The following is an 11,608-nucleotide window of genomic DNA, read 5'->3' on the forward strand; positions in this document are numbered from 1 at the left end:
TAAAGACACAAGAGCTGTTTAGACCCCAAATTAAAAAATTACAGCTCGGTTGATTTTACTCTAATTTAAACTAAGTGCGGAATAGAGTAAATGCGAGCGAAAAAACAAAACCGCTACTCTAAGCCATAATCAACAATACACAGCAGTAAAATGAAAGCTAAATGAGTAGGGAAGAGAGATGCAAATACAAGATAACACGCTGATGTGTTATCGAAGATGAAATTGAAGAACTCGGCGAAAAATCTCTTCGCTGCCTTCCAAGCTGTAAATCGATCCACTAGACAATAAGTTGGGATATACGAAGAGCAAAAGACCCTCCAAGCCTAGTTTACCTAATGCACCTAAGCCCTCCAAGCTCCTACTCCAACAAGGCTTCTCAGATCCCGCAATGCGTCCGATTGCATCCGCCAAAGCTTGGTTTCTTTCAATACTTCCCAGCAACACCAAAACACACTGAACACTCAGTATGGGTGTTATAAGTGTTTGAGCTATCAACCTCTCAAGGATATATAAATTGAGAGAAAAGAGTAGAGGAAAACCACAATGGATTGTGTGTAGAATAGTGGGTATGACAATATCACACTCTTAAGGATTGAGGCTAGGGTTTTTTCTTCTAAAAAACTCTCTACTCAATATGTGGGTAATAATGGTGTATATAGTGTGATTGAGAATATAGTGGAATAGATAGGACAAAATAGCAAAATAGACTGTTTTGTGGGTATTTCGCAGGAAAGCCTTACTCGCGAACACTTGCGAAAACCAACTGTCACCATCTGTCATGACTCTCCGCATTCCAGTCATGTGCAGGGCACATGCATTACTTCGTGGGATGCTTAGTCGCGAGCTACCCGCGAGAAATCTTCTGTCTTCAAAAACTTGAGTCTTCACACTCACTCTCTCTATTACACAACCCTTACAATAAAATCCCACATAAAGTGAAGAGGATAAAAGTATGAGACGGATCTTTCTTTAAGAAGAACGACGGAGTGTAGTCGACGGATTGATACCGCAAGGATACATATCAGACGGATCCAACATTTGGTATCCGTCCAATATAATTAGTTGTCATAAATTCTTAATTGTACGTCACACGATATGTTTGACGTGGCTTTGCTTGATCTCCACACAAGCGTGCACACCGGGAGTTCTTGCGTTACACGCTTGACCATAATAAAAAGACTCTTATATGGAAAAGAGCTCAAGAAAGAATGGAGAGTAAAAAGAAGTATTATCCTAAAAGGAAAATGTTTTCTGACCAAGGTAGGAATGATGACCCTACACCAATATAAATACCCCAGAAACCCTAGCATCAAGGTACGCATAATTATCTCGACTCTGGCACTCTAGGGTTATAAAAAAAAGAGACTCTAACTTGACCTTCGGAGGGTTTTTGGCCGGCACCATACCGGTGCTCTTTTTTAAGTCCTCTATTTTCTTTTTGCAGGTGTTGCTTTGGTTTGAGGAGTGCTTGCAGCTTATTGGTGATTTTTTCGGGATCATCATAGGGTATAAAAGATTGAACAAAATTACATTTAATTTGGCACGGAATTAACGCCAATACAAAACAGTTGTAAATCACAACTTTACAGAAGGTTAGTTAATGTATATTTTGTTCATTTTCTTGTTCATAAGTTGTTAGAAGTTATAGAATGCATGCCATTGAGATTATCAACAAAAAAAAAAACAGAGTACATGACAATGAGAAATTTCATTTTATAGTTTCATGAATTCTGCATTCGACAGTTAAAATAGTATGTTATTATTATTATTATTTTTTTTTTTTTGGGGGGGGGGGGGGGGGGGGGGGGGGGGGGGGCACAACGTCAAATATAGTCAAATATTAAATAGTTCATGCTAACTAGGCCAGATTGCAGGTACTAGAAACTAGTCCACCTTCAGATCTGTAAATGTCCCGTCGTGGAAGCTAGAGTGCTTCTCTTTTCCCTGCATCTGACTCAACGAACAAAACTGTTAACTTATTGGCAACTTCAGCTTCCATGATGAGCTAAATCAAACATGTTTGGTCTCTCACTTATTCAAGACTTCATAAAAAAAAAATGGACACACTTATTGTTTTTATTATTACTATTATTTATTGAATTTCATCAATCTCACATGCTCATGCTTCCTTGTTACAGCAAAAGGATAGTTGGCTTTCTATCCTTTTAAAAATAGATATATTTAAGAGAAATGTTATGTTTACAATATTTTCACAATAAATTTTAAGTGACATGTTTATATTGGTTGTTATGGGTAGGCAAAAAAATAATTTAAGGTGTAGATTCAACTTAGAACCAACATGCAACAACTTACAACCTATGATTTGTTGTGAAAATATTGTGGATATAACACTTCTCTTTATTTAATGTTTTTTTTTTATGAGACTCTTTATTTAATGTTGATACAAAACAAATCTAAACATATATGTAAGTATGTATATCTAATAGGACAAAGTTTAGCTACAAGATTGGTTGTAGCCTAGTGCTACAACCTCACTGATTAACATAAACATTATTATATATTTTGAAAATCTAACCGTTGGATTGCACATTCTTTACACTTTTAATCCACATATCAAATTTTGTGTCAATTGAGTATTACTTATTATATGACTTATAAATTTATATTTTATGCATAATTTTAAACTACAAAAAACTTTTAATGTAAACAATTTATTGATGATATAACTATTGATCTTTGATTTTCTAAAAAAATTGTAAGTATGGAGGATTGATGATATAAGAAGAAGATGTTATCCAATTGTGAATTTGTCCAAATTTACCTCTAATAAAAAGATATTAAATAAGATTGTAGTCTTAACTTTTTAGGTTACAACTAATTTTGTTGCTAAATTTTGTCATATCTAATATTATGTCTTTTAAAATTTTAAATAAAATAAAATTATTTTTAGTAAACAATAAAATGACATTTTATACGTCGTAAGATTCTTTAAAAAAATCATAGTAAAATGATACAGTGAAATGGAAGTTCTATTCAAGTGTCACCTGTCTTAAGTTTTTTTCTAATTTAATCCTTATCTTCACTTTGCTTCTTTTTTTTTTTTTTTTCAACTTTAATATAAAACGTCAACCAAAGTGAGAATACAAATAAATAATTGACCCTTCTTATTTGCTTTGGAGCAAGTCGTGTGTGTTTAGTTAACCCACTTCTATATGAGTTTCAATTAGCTTAACCAAAATTTGAAAAAGAAAAAAGAAAAAGAATAGTGTCTATTATACAGTCTGTTATCACAATGTATAAAATCACGATTTTAGTTCAAAAAGTTTTGTTAAGGTTTGTGAAAAAAAAAAAAAAATATATATATATATATATATATATATATAGAGAGAGAGAGAGAGAGAGAGAGAGACCACACTAGAATTATCCACTTGAGTTTGAGCCATGTGTCCACTTAAGTTTTTTAATTTTTGTGCCAAGTGAATTAATGAGTGCAAAATACTAAGAATATAATATTAATGAACTAAAAAAAAACCAATCACATATACTAAATAAAAATCACCACACAACAAAGATTACCATACGTTCTATCTTATTAAAAGTTAGAAAAGAAATAATCATAAGTAGTATTAAATTTAGGTAAGAATTTTTAATATGTGACTAATTACATTTACTTTAAAAAAAAAATTTGACTAATTATTTATATTTCTATGATAAAAATTGTGTTTAATTTTAAATGTATTTATATGTATACATGTGTTACATGCTACTTTTCTAATAATTTGACTAATTATCTATATTTTTATAATAAAAATTGTGTTTAATTTTAAATGCATCCATGCATTTGCATGAGTTACATGCTAGTTTATATAATATCTAAAAGCATAAGCGTAGTATATTTAATGTTATTACACTCATATTGAGCCACATCAGTGTAACATTTCGGTTCATTTGGCCTATTTCGGACCACTTTGGTTCATTTGATCCATTTTAGTCCACTTCAGTCTATTTCAATCTAATTAGGTCCATTTTAGTCCATTTTGGTCCACTCAATCCATTTGGTCATTTGGTCCATTATGCTTTCTCTTTCTCTTGATTTTTTTATTCTTTCTTGCAATTCAACTTTACATTAATGAAGTTTTATATTTTTTTAATATCTCTACTTTTGGTTGTTTTGGTGTTGTGTTTTTTGAGTTTCCCATCACAAGTCCTCTATCTTCCTCTAATAGGGTTTGTTTGATTTTTGTTTGAGTTAATCCTTAGTTTGGAATTGAGAATTTGAGTTTATATCAAAACACAATCTACATGGCTATATATTTTGAATGTTTCTATCAATTACTTGAGTAATATATTTGTACGGGCCCTACCCCCCGGTCAAGCCCAATCGCCCTAAGGCCCGTAAGGACTAACTCTTATAGAAGCCCCCGCGCCGACCACACGTAGTAACGCGCGTGCCGTCCAAGAGGTTCGATCTAGGAGTGCTCAAAGCAGCCTATGACATGCCCGGCTGAGCACAGAATTACCTACGGGGCTGGTCCCAACGCCACTATCATTTTCTCCTTTCCGCCACCAAACATCCACTTAGATGAAACGGTATTGGACCTCCATTCCATTGCCTAGGGAACGCCCCTGCCGAGCATAAAACCCAGCGGTGCAGCTAGTTCCAATGCCACTCATTCTCTCCCACCCCCAACTAAACCCCCACTTAGGGGTAATAGTATTGGACCCCTCCCTTCACCCATCAGGAGAATAATCATGACCGCTCCACTAAGTTTGGCTATAAATAGACAAAGAAGAATTAGTCAAAGTGGTTGGCAATTTCAGAGAGAAAAGACTGAGAGAGAGAGAGAGAGAGAGAGAGAAAGAGAGCGATATCAATTCTCCCTGAGGAAGAGAGGGGAGAGATAGTGAGAAACAAGGGAAGGAGGCCCAGTATACGAGGCTGCCGTGCATAACACCACCCGTGGTAGGAAATCCAGAAGCCCACTATACAAATAGATCGTGAGCCCAAACCCCTTCGAGGCCCAGCAGCCCCATTTTGGGACGCATAATTGGCGCCGACTGTGGGATCTCCTACGCAGCTGTGGTGCTATCTTGGCACACTCGTAAGGATGTCTGGAAGCGGACAAAGAAGCCATACGGAGAGCGACATTAGAGGGACGTCGCGGGGGTCCACATGGCGGGAAAGGAGGCAAAAAAAGGCAGGAGGAAAGAAGGCAAGAGGAGGTAGAAGAGTCTGGGCCTAGGGAAGGGTCGTACCAAACCCTCCGGACAATGTCTAACGCCTTAGGCAGTAGCCACCTTGATAGAAGAGACCAAGAGCTTGAACGGAGGAACCAAGAGCTCGAGCGCCTGCGCAGGGCGGTTAGGGATTTAGAGTTGCAAGCACGGGGCTGACGAGGGAGAAGGGACCATGGAGTACGAAGGGAAAGGTCAGTAAGTGTGGGGAATCGTCGTGAGGCCTGATCTCATCAATCCGGGTCTCATAGGCACCGCGACCGCTCGCGAGAGTATGCAGACCGCGAATCAACTTCCCCCGACGCGGAGCGATCACGAAACGCGACAATGGATACCATGAGCCGAGCACTGCACCAAGCTGCCCGGTCACCATTCTCTAGAGATATCGAAAGTGCACCTATGCCGAGTCGATTCGCGCGACCACCGTTCAATTCCTACACTGGGAGGACAGACCTGGTAGAACATGTAAGTCACTATATTCAGATGATGTCCTTGCACTCTCATAACAATGCATTGATGTGTAAGGTTTTCCCCTCGAGCCTCGGGCCCACTGCATTGAGGTGGTTCAACGGGATGAAGAAGGGCTCGATCCATAGTTTCTCGGAACTGATCTTGGAGTTTGGAGTACGGTTCATGACGTGCAGTTGGGTTCCGCAGCCCGTGGACGCGTTGCTATCAATGAAGATGGGGGTTGGAGAGACCCTTCGCAACTATGCCAGTCGGTACTGGGAGCTGTACAACGAGATCGGAGGGGGCAATGAAAAGATCGCGGCTAGCACCTTTCAGATTGGCCTACCCGAAGAGTCCGGGCTGAGAGAATCGTTGACCTTAAAGCCTCCCGAGCATATGAGGCAGCTGATGAGGCGTATCGAGGAGTATAAGCGCTTAGAGGACGATTGGCTGCAGTCTAAAGGGAAGGAGCCGATAATCAGTTATCCTCAGAACAACGGCTTCAACCCCAGACACAGGAAGGATTTGAGGATTCCAGAGCCCGACCCGGCACTTAGGGGAGTCAACGCGACATTCAAGGAGCCTGTACATCGCATCATTGATAGAATAAAAAATGAGCCATATTTTAGACGACCGAACAGGATGGCAAGCGACCCGTTAAGGAGAAACCAGAACTTGTATTGCTCCTATCACAGGGATAAAGGGCACACCACCGAGCAATGTAGGGTGTTGAAAGATCACCTGGGACAGTTGGTGAAGGCGGGGCATTTGAAAGAGTTTTTGGTGGAGATTGGGAGTCAAGAGACCGGACCGGCTGAGCGGCTGCGTCGAAACCCTCTCCTTCTCCCTTTGGGAGTGATAGAGGTCATCTACGCCGCTCCAAGGGCAATTATAACACCCACAGCTAAGGGGGTGTTGACCGTGGTGTTAGCAGAAGGAAGCACAAGCGAACAACCCCCGAGGAAGAGGCCGAGGTACAGTAGACAACCCATCACGTTCGACGACGATGACCTGGAAGGTACTACCCAGCCCCACCACGATGCTTCTGATAGTCACGGCCCGAATAAGGGGATTCATAGTGAAGAGAATAATGATAGATCAAGGGAGTGGCGCAGATGTGATGTACCCGAACCTATACAGGGGGCTCGGCCTGAAAAATGGGGACTTGTCCAAGTATGATACACCTTTATTGGGATTCGACGGGCACATGGTGATTCCAGAAGGGCAGATTTCACTCCCAGTTATCATGGGGGGCTGGGAGGTGATGGTGACGTTCATAGTGGTCGCCTCTTTTTCACCGTACACGGCAATATTCGGAAGGCCGTGGATACATGACATGGGAGCTGTGCCGTCCACCTTGCAGGTAAAAGTCAAGTTCCGAACTGATGAGGGGATTACAGTGATAAGTGGCGATCAACAGGCGGCCAGACAATGTTTGGTAACTGCGGCAATCAAACAAACTAAGCAGAAGGAACCAGCCGAGGAGGCGCCCCTATAGCAATTACAGTACCCCCAGGTGGAGGGGACCGGCGCTGCCGAGGATTTAGTAAGCGTAAAGATCTTGCCGAGAAGTGAAAGGAGTTTTCAAATAAGGGCAGGCTTGAGTGATGGGGAAAGGGTACAACTGCTGTTATTCCTCATAAAAAACGTGGATGTGTTTGCTTGGATTCCATATGAGGTGCCCGAAGTCGACCTCGAGTTCATAGTTCACAAGCTGAATGTGGATCCTTTGTGGCCCCCCCCAAGAAACAGAAACCAAGAAGGTCTGCTAAGGAGCACGTGGACGCCGTCAGATAGGAAGTTGGGAAGCTGAGAGAAGCGGGGGCCATAAAGGAAACATTCTTTCCAGAATGGCTCTCAAACACGGTGGTGGTGAAGAAGAAGAGCGGTAAGTGGAGGGTTTGTGTTGATTTTACCAATCTGAATTGAGCATGTCCGAAGGATCTGTTTTCGATGCCGAAAATCGACCAATTGGTGGACGCTACATACGGGCACCCGAGGATGAGTTTCCTCGATGCTTTCTAGGGCTATCACCAAATTTCCCTGGCCGTTGAGGACTAGGAGAAGACGGCATTCTTAACACCCGACGCTAACTACCACTATACTGTGATGCCGTTCGGTTTGAAGAATGCGGGAGCCACATATCAACGAATGATGACGACGGAGGTATACATTGATGACATGGTGATAAAAAGCAAGTAAGAAGGGCAGCACATTGGCGACTTGAAAGAAGTGTTCGAGATACTCTGACGACACCGGCTGCGCCTCAACGCTGATAAGTGTGCATTCGGGGTTGGATCTGGCAGATTCCTGGGCTATTTGATTACTAAACGGGGGATAGAGGTCAGCCCTAATCAAATCAAAGCCGTGAAACGTCTCAGACTGCCGGGCAACCCGAAAGAGGTTCAAAAGCTAACTGGTATGTTGGCCGCCCTCAACCGGTTTATTTCCAAGTTCGCTGATCGGTGCTGGCCTTTTTACCAACTTCTGAAGAAGTGGAAGGGGTTCCGATGGGACGAGGAATGTGACAGGGCCTTCTAAGATCTGAAGGATTACCTTGGCCGGGCACCGACGCTGTCAGCCCCCGAGCCGGGAGAAGACTTATACATGTACCTCTCCGTGTCCGAGCATGCAACGAGCGGCGTACTACTAAGGGATAATGGTGCATAGCTCCCGGTTTATTACATCAACAAGATGCTAGTCGACGCGAAAACCAGGTACTTGCCACTAGAAAAGCTAATGCTGGCACTTGTACACTCCACCCGAAAGTTGCCCCATTATTTTCAGGCCCACACGGTCCACGTCTTGACCGAGTACCCGCTCTAGTCACTGTTAAGGAGATCTGACTTCACGGGGAGGATAGCCAAGTGGGGGACTCGGCTAGGCTCCTTCGACATCAAATACAAGTCGAGGAACTCGGTGAAGGGACAGGTACTTGCGGATTTTATTGCCGAGTTCACGTCGAGAGCCACGAGCATAACTGGCTTAGTAGAAGTCAGGCCGTGGAGGGTGTTTATGGACGGAATGTCCAATACGGCTGGAGCAGGGGCAAGGATAGTGGTCATCACCCCGGACGAGCTGAAGCTGGAACACTTATTCAGGTTAGGCTTCAGGGCTTCTAACAATGAGGCCAAATACGAAGCTCTGCTTGCAGGACTAAGGGTTGTCATGGATCTGGGAGCAAGGGAGGTGAAGGTATATTCGGACTCCCTCCTCGTGGTAAGTCAGGTCCAGGGGAACTTCGAGGCCAAGGATCCCTGGATGATAGAATACCTGCGGCTAGCAAAGCGGATGATGGGTAACTTTGAGACAGTCAAGATAGAGTGGATAGCCCTGGGGCAAAACCGTCACGCCGATTCCTTGGCAACTCTAGCATCATCAATAGCTGACAAAGTACCTCGGCTGATTAGGGCGGAGTTGGTGCCTGAGCGAAGTATTGCCGCCAGGGCACTGATTGTACAGGTCACTAAAGCCGAGAGATGCTGGATTGATCTGATCATCAACTTCCTTTCAAAGGATCGAACCTCGGAAGATGAGAAGGAGGCAGCCAGAGTACGGCGAACTACCGCTCGGTACTGGTTATCTACCGATCGGAAGCTATATCGTAGGTCATTCGAAGGGCCATACCTGCAGTGCCTACGCCTCGACCAGGCTAAAGAGCTGTTAGGTGAACTGCACGAGGGAGTCTGCGGTAGCCACGTGGGGGGACGCTCGTTGGCGCACTGAGCAATGACCTAGGGTTTCTTGTGGCCGCAGATGAGGAAGGAAGCCACCAAGTATGCTCAGAGATGTGAACAGTGTCAGGTTCACGCGCCGATGATCTGCCAACCGGCCGGGAACTTGAACCCAGTTTGCAGCCCGTAGCCATTTGCCACCTGGGGGCTAGATATAGTCGGGCCTTTTCCTCTAGCAACGGGCAACCGAAGGTTCGTGCTGGTGGCGGTGGACTACTTCATAAACTGGGTAGAGGCCGAGGCGCTGGCCAACATTCGAGACGTTAATGTTAAGAGATTTGTATGGAGGAACATTGTAACAAGGTTCGGCGTGCCGGAGTCCTTAATATCGGACAACGGTCTACAGTTCGACAGCAGAGCATTCCGGGAGTTCTGCGAGGGCCTTGGTATCTGAAACCGATACTCCACGTCGGCCTATCCGTAGAGTAACAGCCAGGCGGAAGCAACCAACAAGGCCATCGTGAGCGGCCTGAAGAAAATATTGGAGGACGCCAAGGGCAGATAGGCCGAGGAGTTGCCAAGCGTCCTGTGGGCATACCGAACTACTTCGAGGAGATCCACCGGAGAAACGCTGTTCTCTCTAACCTACGGGGCGGAGGCGATCATCCCCGCTGAAGTAAACCTGTGTAGCGCCCGAGTTACGAGATTTTATTCTGACGAGAATGAGGAGTTGATGGCTAGGGAGCTGAACCTGCTGGAGGAGCACCGAGATATGGCCATCATCCGGCTGGCAGAGTATCAACAGAAGCTTGCTTGGAGGTACAATAGAGCTGTCAGAAGGAGGGAGTTTGCCGCGGGAGATCTGGTACTCCGAAAGGTAGTGGGGAACACGCGAGACGCGAGCGCGGGAAAGCTAGCTCCGACCTGGGAGGGGCCCTACCATGTGACTGCTATTGCTGGAGCAGGGGCATACTATCTGGAGGATTTGGAGGAAAGACCGCTTCCCCGGCCGTGGAATGTTCGCAATTTGAAAAAAATTTATCAGTAACCGGACACCCCCTAGAGATACAAAACTAATGTAACCGGGCACCACTGCCTGTTTAATATGAAGGCCTTGAGTCAGCGCCTCTTTTTTATTTCAAGTTATAATTGCCAGGCAAGGGTTATAAAGAGGATCGCGGGGTTAAAAGCAACTCGTTCACGGCAAGGACAGAAACTTGCCCTCGGTTCGAGCCCTATCACCAAGTAGGTGAAAACCTTACACTATTTCTATCTAAGGACAAAAACTTGCCCTCGGTTCGAGCCCTATCATCGAGCTGGTGAAAACCTTATGCTATTTTCTATGTAAGGACAGAAACCTGCCCTCGGTTCGAGCTCTATCACCAAGCAGGTGAAAACCTTACACTATTTCTATCTAAGGACAGAAACCTGCCCTCGGTTCAAGCCCTATCACCGAGTAGGTGAAAACCTTACGCTATTTTCTATGTAAAGACAGAAACCTACCCTCGGTTCGAACCCTATCACTGAGCAGGTGAAAACCTTACACTATTTTTATCTAAGGACAGAAACCTGCCCTTGGTTCGAGCCCTATCACCAAGTAGGTGAAAACCTTGCACTATTTTTTATCTAAGGACAGAAACCTGCCCTCGGTTCAAGCCCTATCACTGAGCAGGTCAAAACCTTACGCTATTTTTCTATTTAAGGACAGGAACCTGCCCTCGGTTCGAGCCCTATCGTCGAGCAGGTAAAAGCCTTACGCTAGCCCTATTGCCGAATTGTGATTTGGTTAATTTGTTTAATTTAAGTTGTTCACTTACATCGGGCCACTCCCGGCAATCTAAAGCGAGAGAGTAAGACATGATGGTAGTTAACAACGATATAAATGGCATGAATTGAAACAACGGTATCTAAAAAGCATTAATTATAGATATATGACAGACAGAGAAATTGTTCTATCGCCACAGCCCGGCGACTTAAGCTCTTCGAACGGCAAAGAAAAAATAACTTCGGCAATAAAAAAAAAGGAAAAAGCAGAAAGACAAAGAAAGGCTGAATCATCAAACGGCACGGTCGGCTGGAGGGGGCGAAGGCACAGGCTGCTCGGTTCCGCTCACAGTTGTCGGTGGGGCTTGTTCTGGTGCAGCTTCGGCCCCCGCGTGGATGTGGCTTGACACCTCAGGGTCGGCTGCCTCTAGATGAGCATCGATGTCCCGCACAAGGTCGATCATACTCAGAGTCTCCTCCTCATCTGATGCCTCAGTCCGACTTTGAACGGCAGGGGGAGGAGG

The 11,608-nt window shown here is 44.2% G+C and overlaps 2 protein-coding genes across 2 annotated transcripts; both read left to right on the plus strand.

The window, feature by feature from the left end:
• Positions 1-5,523: 5,523 nt before the first annotated feature.
• LOC142616579 (uncharacterized) lies at positions 5,524-6,825 on the plus strand. The gene has a single exon (XM_075789402.1). The coding sequence runs from the start codon at positions 5,524-5,526 to the stop codon at positions 6,823-6,825; it is 1,302 nt and encodes a 433-aa protein (XP_075645517.1).
• A 671-nt stretch (positions 6,826-7,496) lies between these two features.
• Positions 7,497-9,372, plus strand: LOC142616581 (uncharacterized). The gene is made up of 3 exons (XM_075789403.1): positions 7,497-7,534; positions 7,953-8,065; positions 8,510-9,372. Exons 1-3 carry the CDS (start codon positions 7,497-7,499, stop codon positions 9,370-9,372), a joined length of 1,014 nt encoding a protein of 337 aa, XP_075645518.1.
• Positions 9,373-11,608: the final 2,236 nt, after the last annotated feature.

This window comes from Castanea sativa, chromosome 11 (genome assembly GCF_040712315.1).
Source record: "Castanea sativa cultivar Marrone di Chiusa Pesio chromosome 11, ASM4071231v1".
Taxonomy (NCBI): domain Eukaryota; kingdom Viridiplantae; phylum Streptophyta; class Magnoliopsida; order Fagales; family Fagaceae; genus Castanea; species Castanea sativa.

Coding starts and splice junctions, on each gene's coding strand:
- LOC142616581 (XM_075789403.1), top strand. CDS start 7,497: ATGGCTCTCAAACACGGTGGTGGTGAAGAAGAAGAGCG. Junction 7,535..7,952: donor GGTGGTGAAGAAGAAGAGCG/GTAAGTGGAGGG, acceptor TGGATCTGGCAG/ATTCCTGGGCTATTTGATTA. Junction 8,066..8,509: donor AGAGGTTCAAAAGCTAACTG/GTATGTTGGCCG, acceptor CGGGGAGGATAG/CCAAGTGGGGGACTCGGCTA.
- LOC142616579 (XM_075789402.1), top strand. CDS start 5,524: ATGGATACCATGAGCCGAGCACTGCACCAAGCTGCCCGGTCACCATTC.